Source organism: Elephas maximus, chromosome 14 (assembly GCF_024166365.1).
Source record: "Elephas maximus indicus isolate mEleMax1 chromosome 14, mEleMax1 primary haplotype, whole genome shotgun sequence".
NCBI classification, from domain to species: domain Eukaryota; kingdom Metazoa; phylum Chordata; class Mammalia; order Proboscidea; family Elephantidae; genus Elephas; species Elephas maximus.
In genome coordinates this window covers 24,443,757-24,456,448 of record NC_064832.1, presented here as the reverse complement: position 1 = coordinate 24,456,448, position 12,692 = coordinate 24,443,757, and the positions used below count along the sequence as shown (strand labels likewise).

The 12,692-nt window shown below is 40.8% G+C and overlaps 1 protein-coding gene across 4 annotated transcripts in view; it reads left to right on the top strand.

The window, feature by feature from the left end:
- LOC126058277 (phosphatidylinositol 3,4,5-trisphosphate 3-phosphatase TPTE2-like) overlaps positions 1-12,692 on the top strand; it is a 310,242-nt gene that overhangs the window by 268,135 nt on the left and 29,415 nt on the right. For all 4 annotated transcript variants that reach the window (XM_049853315.1, XM_049853316.1, XM_049853317.1 and 1 more), the window contains 2 exons: positions 341-421; positions 3,781-3,886. In XM_049853315.1, coding sequence (XP_049709272.1) covers positions 341-421; positions 3,781-3,886 — 187 coding nt within the window. The remainder of the gene's footprint in view (positions 1-340; positions 422-3,780; positions 3,887-12,692) is intronic.

Genomic DNA, 12,692 nt, shown 5'->3' with positions numbered 1-12,692 from the left:
GACCTATCTATATTCCAGGGCCTGTTCTGTCTGTATATGTCCCCATGATAGGTCACTAGGTTTTCTTTTGGTCTCAGTCTTCTCATAAGGAAGGTTAAAAAAAAGGGCTGGACCAGATAGTCCTTACGGTTTCCCAGAGCTCAAGTTCCATGTCTTTATGAATCTTTGCCTGACAGCAGTTTATAATGTGGCTTTGTTAATTTTGTTATTTTGGGTAGCTTCTGCCCAAAAACCACTAACTTAAGGAAATTATGTGCCCTTAAAAACTTTAAGAATGCTGCCTTACATAGGGCAGGGAAGAGTGCAGATGAACCATGGTTGGACTTTCCCTTTTCTGTAGGAAAGCCTTTATTATTTTGGAGAACGCCGAACAGATAAAACCACTAGCTCTAAATTTCAGGGAGTAGAAACACCTTCCCAGGTAAGTTTTCTTTTAAAAAGGGAGGGATATGGTTCTTTGGGGGAGTGGGCTGAGAGTGGTACTTATCATTTGGTTTCATCTTAGACTCTTCTCCCGTGGTGACCAGGCGGTGGCAGCTGGGTGACCTGTGACAGGCCAAGTAGCCTTGATCCCTCCCAGAGCCTGAGAGCCGCACCTTGGGGGCTGCTTGTTTTGGGAAGCATTGGGTTCTCCCCAGAGCTTTCTGCATTCCATTTTCTGTTGGTTATTGTGTACAGAGCTCCTGAGCTGATTATCTTCCTCAAGTAGGGAAGTCTAAGCCCTAAGATTCCAGACCTCTGGAGATTATCTAAAGTCACCAACCTTTTATTTCCCTGTAGAGAGGAACCAAATCTTTCACAAACCCCTACTGGGTCCATTCAACCTGCGCATAACATTTGAAAGTGAAAGGAAGGAGCAAATTAGCATTTTTTTCAAGAACCTGTTGTATACCAGGCACTAGTGCACTTTTACATATATTATTTCAGTCTGTGAAATATATACTTCTACCTTATTTTTACCTTTTAAAAATGATTTATTATGGAAATTTTCAAACATACAAAAGTCCAGAGAATCGTACAATAAATCCCCTTATACTCACCACGCAGTTTCAATGATCATTTCAGCACATAGCCAGCCATGGCTTCCTGCTTTCCTCACCCTCCCAACTGGCCACTCCCCTAAATCTGAATTGTTTTGAAGCAAATCTTAGTTATATTATCTTTTATACCACAAGTAGTTCAGCAGGACATCTGAGATAAAGACTCTTAAAAAAGAAACATAACCTTAATACCACATACTATACCTAAACATACCTTAATAGCACCTTAATAATATCAAATGTCTAATACATGTTTACATTTCCATAATTGTCTTTAAATTTAAAATTTTTAGAATTTGGTTTATCTCCATCAAGATCCAACAAGGTCCACGTAGTTCATTTGATGCTATGTCTCTTACTTAAGAGTCTTACTCTATTAATTTATAAGCTTCCACCTCTTTTTTTATTCCTAATTATTTGTTGATTAAAGAAATCAGGACATTTATCCTTTAGAGCTTACAATATTCTAGACTTTGCTGAACTATGCTAAGGGCTTTATGTTCATTATCTTATTTAATATTCTCAACAACCCTAAGAGTAGGTGCCATTATGATTCCCATTTTACAAATCAAGGTTCAGAGAAATTAACTTTTTGAACCAAGAATTCAAATGGAAGTTGTCATACTCTGAATCCCATTATTTCCCCTGACAGGAATTGAAGAGAGAATTAACCCTTGACCTTGTTAGCAGGCCACTCTAACTACTGGCCATAAATCTTTACAGTTTGATGCTAAAAAACTCAGTGTTAGCCACTGATACTTATTCACCACATCCAAGCAAAAAAAAAAAGATAACCATAAGCCATAAAAAAAAAAAGATAACCATAAGCTATAAGCTAAAATTAATACACAAACTCAGAAACTTCCTGAAGCGCAGCTCTAATTGTGCTATCTCCATGCTCAAAAACTGTAATGGTCCCCACTGCCAATGTAAACAAATCCAAATGTGTTAACCTGGCACTCAGAGTTTTCTACCATTTGATTTTCCAACCTTTTCTTCCACTATTTGCAACCACATATCCCACACTCTAATGTTAACACATCTGTAGTATTTGCTGTTCTCCTGAGCCTGTCAACGCTTCGTACCCACCTGCTATTGCTCATGTGGGTTCCTTGTCCTGGTATCCCTTTCCTTTCCCAGCCTGAAGTAGTCTTGCTTTCTCAATTCTCACAGCACTTTGTGTTTCTTTTAGAGACTTAAGTCACTTTACATTATTGTTTAGCCATTTAAAGTCATAACGTCTCTACTGTTTCTGAGAGCAAGAACCACATTTACCAATCTTTGTACATTTTGCATCCCAAAGGGCTTAGTATAGTACTTCTTTGTTTGTACAGAGTACTTGCTAAAAATGTGTCCAAAACCAAAACACCAAACCTGTTGCCATCGAGTCAATTCTGACTCATAGCAACCCTACAGGACAGAGTAGAGCTGCTACATAGGGTTTCAAGGGAGTGGCGGGTGGATTCAAACTGCTGACCTTTTGGTTAGCAGCCGTAGCCCGCATTAGCTCTTAACATAGGTGTCAGTTTTATTAAATTCTTCTACAAGCCCTTGTTGTTTTAGGCTGTAGGAGAATGAAGGGTGGGAACAAAAGCAGCTTGAGGGCCATGATGGGGTTACAGGCCTTTAGTGGGAGGTGGAGAACTAGTGGCAGAAGCCAAGGGGATGTTAGGTGTAGCTCCTTCGATGAGTCTCCGTGTACATCTCCCCTTCCTGTTTCTTTTGTGGTCATTCAAGTTTCCCTAGCTTTAGACCAGGTCATTCAAGTTTCCCTAGCCTTAGACCAGAACAGGCACATTGTAGGTTACAATTTCATCTCTTTTGATTCACTGGGTTAGCAGGTAAGGGCTCATCTTCAAGCTTGAGAGCCCTGTTGGCAAGGTCCCACTGCGGAGTCCCCTGTGTGAGGTGGTAGTTCTCAGATACCATCACATTCTAGCCTTGCGTTGTGGGCCATTACACAAACCACATTTCATCCACCACTGAATTAAGAACTTGCACGGGCCTGTCTCATGACCAGCACGTTCCAATGGAAAGCATGGCAATTAAATTTATTAACACTGCCCAACAAGTGAGGAAGAAACTGCGAACTTTTAAGTCCACTGGATTCAGTGTTAGAGTTCTGGTGAGGAGAAGAAAGATTCGAGGAGAGCCCTGGTGATTGGCTTGCCATAGAAGAGGCTGAGAGCATTCCAGGGCTTCCTTGTGAAAATAGCATTAGGGAAATGGAGACTGAAGAAGCTCTTAGCTTTTTCATGTAATAAAGTGGCATGTAATATACTAATGACTTGTAGAGATCTTCCTCTTGAGTTTTCACATACGCTGCTCTCCATGCCTAGGAGGCTACTCTGTGTGTCTACCAAACTCAGTCACTTAAGCTTCCACCCCCATATCCAGACTTTCCGAGTTGCATTAGCTGCATCTTGCTGTACTGTGGTTGTAGCTGTTTTGTTGCTTGTTTAGTTCGTTGCCCTCTCAATCATCAACAGCTTGCAGGCAAGACTTGCCTCCTTATTTGCTACATCCCCCACAACAATTAGTTCATTTTTTTTTCAAGGTAACTGTGAAGCAAGATACATAAAAATGCCTAGGTATATAATGGACACCCAGTAAATGTTTCCTTAATTAATTACTGTCCTAAACCAGCTATAAGTAAAAAAAAAAAAAAAATCAGCAATGCTAACATTAGACTTTAAAAAAAATTATCTCCACTTAAATCAAGGCTTCTATTATTTTTCAGAATAGGTATGTTGGATATTTTGCCGAAGTGAAAAATGTCTACCACTGGGCTCTTCCTCCAAGCAAAATCCTCTTTGTAAAATGCATTGTTATTCATTCAATTCATGGTAAGTGCTTTAGCTATAACTGAAGAATTGGGCAGGAAGGTTTTGTTCATATCTGTATACACAGACAGTCCCAACTCATAGCTGTCTTTTTATGTATCCTCACATATTAACTGTCTCCACGCCTGGAATTGTCCATTAGCTCAGTGATCCTATGGCCATATTGTCAACTCTTATGCTTCCTTCCCCTTTTCCCTTTCCCAACTCTTGTCTTGCCTTTACAGACATAACCAATTTGAGCCGCTCCATTCCCTTCCCTCTTTTCCTCTTCTCATTGCTCCTCTGGCCTCACCCAGAGTGGACTTCCAGGGTAGAACCTCTGACGGAGGAGAGAAGAGGGGGCTGTGCACCCTTGAAGCTACTTCTTTCTCGCACTCACCTCTAGTTCAGGGCTCTTTGGTGGAGGCATCCCCAGATCCCATACCATTTTCTCAGAGACCCCTTTCTGCTCATCCCTTTTCCCTCCCACTCCCACCAGCAACCCTTTTTCCCCCAAAATCTCCATCCACATGTCTTAAATATCTGTACTGCAAGTGAATTTTACTTTATTTGTCACCCACTGGTTCTTTTTACACATATCTATTGAATACGTGCTTTGGGTGGGCCCTGTGCTGATGCTTCCTTGCCCATAAGGAGGAGTTGCCATAAGGAGGCCTTGCCCATAAGGAGGCAGAGGAGAGGCCTGAGCACACAGATAAAGGACTGTCTGCTGTGCTCTGGGCACACAGCCCAGCCTAGGGCCAGCGAAAGTTTCCTAAAGGACAGCACTTAAGCCCACCTTAGCCTCCCTACCTGAATCTATTTGAAAATGGAAAGGGCTGGGAGAAAGCTGGGCTTATGAATAGGGGGGTCTTTCAGTCCTCCTGGCTGTTACCAGTTATTACGAATAATTAAAATTCTTAAAATATCAGAAGAACTAACTGTTTGCCTACTTCCAGAATGTAAGGAGAGAGATAAAATCATGACTGGGTTCCACCACATCCAGGGATGCAGGAAAGTTGGTCAGATGCATCACCGTCCATTTCTGGGACTTGAGAAAGAAAAGAAAGAGCGTGAGAGGAACCAGCCTTAAGGCTTACCTTTCAGCTTCCCCATCACCCATCTGGCTTCCCCTGCATTCTGCCCCCATCAGGGGGCAGTGGGACCCAAGGTGTCTGTGTAGAGGGGATGGGGTGCACAGCTCTCACTGCCAGAGATGCAGCAAGGGGGAAATGCTTCTGAACCCTGAAAGCAAAACTCTATGCCCCTCTTCTACCAGCAAGATTATGGGACACGATGAGGCCTGAGTTGCCTCCTGGGTAGGGCCAGCGCTGGCACCCAACCAGACAATCGAGGTTTTTTAGCCTTCCAAAGAGTTCCGGAGGCGGGGCCAAGATGGCGGACTAGGTGGACGCTACCGCGGATCCCTCTTGCAACAAAGACTCGGAAAAACAAGTGAATCGATCACATACATAACAATCTACGAACTCTGAACAACAAACACAGACTTAGAGACGGAGAACGAACAAATACGGGCAGACAGCGATCGTTTTCAGAACTAGGAGCCAGCGTACCAGGCAGGTGACCTTTGCAGCCCGATCTGGGGCAGAGCCCAGAGGGGCAGCCGGCACAGACAAGGGGCCCAGCCCTACCCCCCCAAACCCATCCCGGGAGGGAGTCTAGCGGGTTGGCGCGGGCGGCGTAGCGGCGCAGCCGGTAGGAGAAGCACCCGGGAGGCAGTGACAGATCTTGGAGTGGGGAGAGCAGCGTCCCAGCCGGGGAGCCGTCCCGCCGGGAGTTGGGGGGAAGCGGGCGTGGCGCGAACATGGGGATCAGCTATATTTCCCTAAAGCGACCCCGGGGGGGGGCCCAGACGTTCGTGCAGGGGACGCCCACCCAGTTCGCGCGTGCGGTGCGGCGCATCAGAGGGAGAAGTCCCCGGAAGTGACTGGTCTTGGAGAGGGGAGAGCAGCGTCCCAGCCGGGGAGCCGTCCCGCCGGGTTTTTGGCGGACGCGGGCGGAGCATGAACGCGGGGATCAGCTCTATATTCTGTGGTGCTACACTCCTAGCTGTCTGATCCCTCCCCCACCCTCCCCAGGCGGCTCCATTAACATCCGAATACCCTGAGCCAGAGGGAGAATTCAGATAGCGATCTGACTGCATTTTTTTTTAGCTGATTACCTGGAAAAACTAGTTTCCCAGTGATGGCTCGGAGACAGCAGTCCATATCAAACCACATAAAGAAACAGACCATGACAGCTTCTCCAACCCCCCAAACAAAAGAATCAAAATCTTTCCCAAATGAAGATACAATCCTGGAATTATCAGATACAGGATATAAAAAACTAATTTACAGAATGCTTAAAGATATCACAAATGAAATTAGGATAACTGCGGAAAAAGCCAAGGAGCACACTGATGAAACTGTTGAAGAACTCAAAAAGATTATTCAAGAACATAGTGGAAAAATTAATAAGTTGCAAGAATCCATAGAGAGACAACATGTAGAAATCCAAAAGATTAACAATAAAATTACAGAATTAGACAGCGCAATAGGAAGTCAGAGGAGCAGATTCGAGCAATTAGAATGTAGACTGGGACTTCTGGAGGACCAGGGAATCAACACCAACATAGCTGAAAAAAAATCAGATAAAAGAATTTAAAAAAATGAAGAAACCCTAAGAATCATGTGGGACTCTATCAAGAAGGATAACCTGCGGGTGATTGGAGTCCCAGAGCAGGGAGGGGGGACAGAAAACACAGAGAAAATAGTTGAAGAACTCCTGACACAAAACTTCCCTGACATCATGAAAGACGAAAGGATATCTATCCAAGATGCTCATCGAACCCCATTTAAGATTGATCCAAAAGGAAAACACCAAGACATATTATCATCAAACTTGCCAAAACCAAAGACAAACAGAAAATTTTAAAAGCAGCCAGGGAGAAAACAAAGGTTTTCTTCAAGGGAGAATCAATAAGAATAAGTTCAGACTACTCAGCAGAAACCATGCAGGCAAGAAGGGAATGGGATGACGTATACAGAGCACTGAAGGAGAAAAACTGCCAACCAAGGATCATATATCCAGCAAAACTCTCCCTGAAATATGAAGGAGAAATTAAGATATTTACAGATAAACACAAGTTTAGAGAATTTGCAAAAACTAAACCAAGACTACAAGAAATGCTAAAGGAGATTGTTTGGCCTGACGACCAATAATATCAGGTTCCAGCACAATACAAGGTCACAAAACAGAACATCCTGATATCAACGCAACTCAAATAGGGAAAGCACAAAAACAAACAAATTAAGATTAATACTAAAAAATAAATAAATAAACAAAATAATACACATAACAGGGAATCATGGAAATCAATAGATAAATGATCACAATCAAAAAGAGGGACTAAATATAGGAGGCATTGAACTGCCAGATGGAGAGTGATACAAGGCGATATAGAACGATACAAGTTAGGTTTTTACTTAGAAAAATAGGGGTAAATAATAAGGTAACCACAAAAAGGAATATCAATTCCATAACTCAAGAAAAAAGCCAAGAAATACGTAACGACTCAACTAACATAAAGTTAAACATTATGAAAATGAGGATCTCACAATCTACTAAGAAAAACGTCTCAGCACAAAAAAGTATGTGGAAAAATGAAATGGCCAACAACACACATGAAAAGGCATCAAAGTGACAGCACTAATAACTTATTTATCTATAATTACACTGAATGTAAATGGACTAAATGCACCAATAAAGAGACAGAGAGTCACGGACTGGATAAAGAAACACGATCCATCTATATGCTGCCTACAAGAGACACACCTTAGACTTAGAGATACAAACAAACTAAAACTCAAAGCATGGAAAAAATATATATCAAGCAAATAATAAGCAAAAAAGAAGAGCAGTAGCAATATTAATTTCTGACAAAATAGACTTTAGACTTAAATCCACCACAAAGGATAAAGAAGGACACTATATAATGATAAAAGGGACAATTGATCAGGAAGACACAACCATATTAAATATTTATGCACCCAATGACAGGGCTGCAAGATACATAAATCAAATTTTAACAGAATTGAAAAGTGAGATAGATACCTCCACATTTATAGTAGGAGACTTCAACACACCACTTTCGGAGAAGGACAGGACATCCACTAAGAAGCTCAATAGAGACACGGAAGACCTGCTTACAACAATCAATCAACTTGACCTCATTGACTTATACAGAACTCTCCACCCAACTGCTGCAAAATATACTTTTTTTTCTAGTGCACATGGAACATTCTCTAGAATAGACCACATATTAGGTCATAAAACAAACCTTTGCAGAATCCTAAACATCAAAATATTCCAAAGCATCTTCTCAGACCACAAGGCAATGAAGCTAGAAATCAGTAACAGAAAAACTAGGGAAAAGAAATCAAATACCTGGAAAATGAACAATACCCTCCTGAAAAAAGACTGGGTTATAGAAGACATCAAGGAGGGAATAAGGAAATTCTTAGAAAGCAACGAGAATGAAAATACTTCCTATCAAAACCTCTGGGACACAGCAAAAGCAGTGCTCAGAGGCCAATTTATATCGATAAATGCACACATACAAAAAGAAGAAAGAGCCAAAATCAGAGAACTGTCCCGACAACTTGAACAAATAGAAAGTGAGCAACAAAAGAACCCATCAGGCACCAGAAGAAAACAAATAATAAAAATTAGAGCTGAACTAAATGAATTAGAGAACAGAAAAACAATTGAAAGAATTAACAAAGCCAAAAGCTGGTTCTTTGAAAAAATTAACAAAATTGATAAACCATTGGCTAGACTGACTAAAAAAAAATAGGAAAGCAAACAAATAACCCGAATAAGAAACGAGAAGGACCACATCACAACAGAACCAAATGAAATTAAAAGAATCATTTCAGATTACTACGTAAAATTGTACTCTAACAAATTTGAAAACCTAGAAGAAATGGATAAATTCTTGGAAAAATACTACCTACCTAAACTAACACATTCAGAAGTAGAGCAACTAAATAGACCCATAACAAAAAAAGAGATTGAAACGGTAATCAAAAAACTTCCAACAAAAAAAAGTCCTGGCCCAGACAGCTTCACTGCAGAGTTCTACCAAACCTTCAGAGAAGACTTAACACCACTACTACTGAAGGTATTTCAAAGCATAGAAAAAGACGGAATACTACCCAACTCATTCTATGAAGGTACCATCTCCCTGATACCAAAACCAGGTAAAGACATTACAAAAAAAGAAAATTATAGACCTATATCCCTCATGAACATAGATGCAAAAATCCTCAACAAAATTCTAGCCAAAAGAATCCAACAACACATCAAAAAAATAATTCACCCTGATCAAGTGGGATTTATACCAGGTATGCAAGGCTGGTTTAATATCAGAAAGACCATTAATGTAATCCATCACATAAATAAAACAAAAGATAAAAACCACATGATCTTATCAATAGATGCAGAAAAGGCATTTGACAAAGTTCAACACCAATTTATGATAAAAACTCTTACCAAAATAGGAATTGAAGGAAAATTCCTCAACATAATAAAGGGCATCTATGCAAAGCCAACAGCCAATATCACTCTAAATGGAGAGAACCTGAAAGCATTTCCCTTGAGAACGGGAACCAGACAAGGATGCCCTTTATCACCGCTCTTATTCAACATCGTGCTGGAAGTCCTAGCCAGGGCAATTAGGCTAGACAAAGAAATAAAGGGTATCCAGATTGGCAAGGAGGAAGTAAAGCTATCACTGTTTGCAGATGACATGATCGTATACATGGAAAACCCTAAGGAATCCTCCAGAAAACTACTGAAACTAATAGAAGAGTTTGGAAGAGTCTCAGGTTATAAAATAAACATACAAAAATCACTTGGATTCCTCTACATCAACAAAAAGAACACCGAAGAGGAAATAACCAAATCAATACCATTCACAGTAGCCCCCAAGAAGATAAAATACTTAGGAATAAATCTTACCAAGGATGTAAAAGACCTATACAAGGAAAACTACAAAGCTCTACTACAAGAAATTCAAAAGGACATACTTAAGTGGAAAAACATACCTTGCTCATGGATAGGAAGACTTAACATAGTAAAAATGTCTATTCTACCAAAAGCCATCTATACATATAATGCACTTCCAATCCAAATACCAATGTCATATTTTAAGGGGATAGAGAAACAAATCACTAATTTCATATGGAAGGGAAAGAAGCCCCGGATAAGCAAAGCATTACTGAAAAAGAAGAAGAAAGTGGGAGGCCTCACTCTACCTGATTTCAGAACCTATTATACAGCTACAGTAGTCAAAACGGCCTGGGACTGGTACAACAACAGGCACATAGACCAATGGAACAGAATTGAGAACCCAGATATAAATCCATCCAAGTATGAGCAGCGGATATTTGACAAAGGACCAGTGTCAGTCAATTGGGGAAATGATAGTCTTTTTAACAAATGGTGCTGGCATAAATGGATATCCATTTGCAAAAGAATGAAACAGGACCCATACCTCACACCATGCACAAAAACTAACTCCAAGTGGATCAAAGACCTACACATAAAGACTAAAACGATAAAGATCATGGAAGAAAAAATAGGGACAACCCTAGGAGCCCTAATACAAAGCATAAACAGAATACAAAACATTACCAAAAATGACGAAGAGAAACCCGATAACTGGGAGCTCCTAAAAATCAAACACGTATGCTCATCTAAAGACTTCACCAAAAGAGTAAAAAGACCACCTACAGACTGGGAAAGAATATTCAGCTATGACATCTCAGACCAGCGCCTGATCTCTAAAATCTACATGATTCTGTCAAAACTCAACCACAAAAAGACAAACAACCCAATCAAGAAGTGGGCAAAGGATATGAACACACATTTCGCTAAAGAAGATATTCAGGCAGCCAACAGATACATGAGAAAATGCTCTCGATCATTAGCCATTAAAACCATTAGAGAAATGCAAATTAAAACTACAATGAGATTCCATCTCACACCAACTAGACTGGCATTAATCCAAAAAACACAAAATAATAAATGTTGGAGAGGCTGCGGAGAGATTGGAACTCTTATACACTGCTGGTGGGAATGTAAAATGGTACAACCACTTTAGAAATCCATCTGGTGTTATCTTAAACAGTTAGAGGTAGAACTACCATACAACCCAGAAATCCCACTCCTCGGAATATACCCTAGAGATACAAGAGCCTTCACACCAACAGATATATGCACACCCATGTTTATTGCAGCTCTGTTTACAATAGCAAAAAGCTGGAAGCAACCAAGATGTCCGTCAATGGATGAATGGGTAAATAAATTGTGGTATATTCACACAATGGAATACTACGCATCGATAAAGAACAGTGACGAATCTGTGAAACATTTCATAACATGGAGGAATTTGGAAGGCATTATGCTGAGCGAAATGAGTCAGAGGAAAAAGGACAAATATTGTATAAGACCACTATTATAAGATCTTGAGAAATAGAAAAAACTGAGAAAAACACATACTTTTGTGGTTACAAAGGGGGGAGGGAGGGAGGGAGGGAGAGAGAGGGTTTTTTATTGATCAATCAGTAGATAAGAACTGCTTTGGGTGAAGGGAAAGACAACACTCAATACAAGGAAGGTCAGCCTAATTGGACTGGACTAAAAGCAAAGAGGTTTCCGGGATAAAATGAAAGCTTCAAAGGTCATCGGAGCAGGGGCTGGGGTCTGGGGAACATGGTTTGAGGGGACTTCTAAGTCAATGGGCAAAATAATTCTATTATGAAAACATTCTGCATCCCACTTTGAATTGTGGCGTCTGGGGTCCTAAATGCCAACAAACGGCCATCTAAGATACATCATTTGGTCTCAACCCACCTGGAGCAAAGGCAAAGGAAGAACACCAAGGTCACACGACAACTAAGAACCCAAGAGACAGAAAGGGCCACATGAACCAGAGACCTACATTATCCTGAGACCAGAAGAACTAGTTGGTGCCCGGCCACAATCCATGTCTGCCCTGTCAGGGAGCACAACAGAGAACCCCTGAGGGAGCAGGAGATCAGTGGGATGCAGACCCCAATTTCTCATAAAAAGACCATACCTAATGGTATGACTGCGACTAGAGGAATCCCAGAGACAATGCTCCCCAGAACTTCTGATGGCACAGGACAGGAACCATCCCCGAAGACAACTTATCAGGCATGAAAAGGACTGGTCAGCGGGGGGGAGAGAGATGCTGATAAAGAGTGAGCTAATTAAATCAGGTGGACACGGGAGAGTGTGTTGGCAACTCTTGACTGGAGGGGGGATGGGAAGATAGAGAGAGAGGGAAGACGGCAAAATTGGCACGAAACGAGAGACTGAAAGGGCTGACTCAATAGGGGGGGAGAGCAAGTGGGAGAAGGGAGTAAGATGTATGTAAACTTACATGTGACAGACTGATTGGAATGGTAAATGTTCACTTGAATCTTAATAAAAATTAATTAAAAAAAAAAGAGTTCCATAAACAAGTTCGAGATGAATTTTCCTTAACACTCATTTCAGTTATTCAGAAATAAAAGAATCCTTTAAAAAAATAAAAACTACATAGTTCAAATATAAATTATAATTGTTAGTTAAAATGCAAGTTGCTTTTTTTTAAAATTATTTACTTACGTTTATTTCTCCTACACATATCCCCAGCACCTCTTGTTGGGGTATTTTGATGGGTTACCAAAAACAGATTAAATAAATTTCTGGCTTCCGAAAACAAACTTTAACCCAGTGGCATCACTTCTGTGGGAAACTT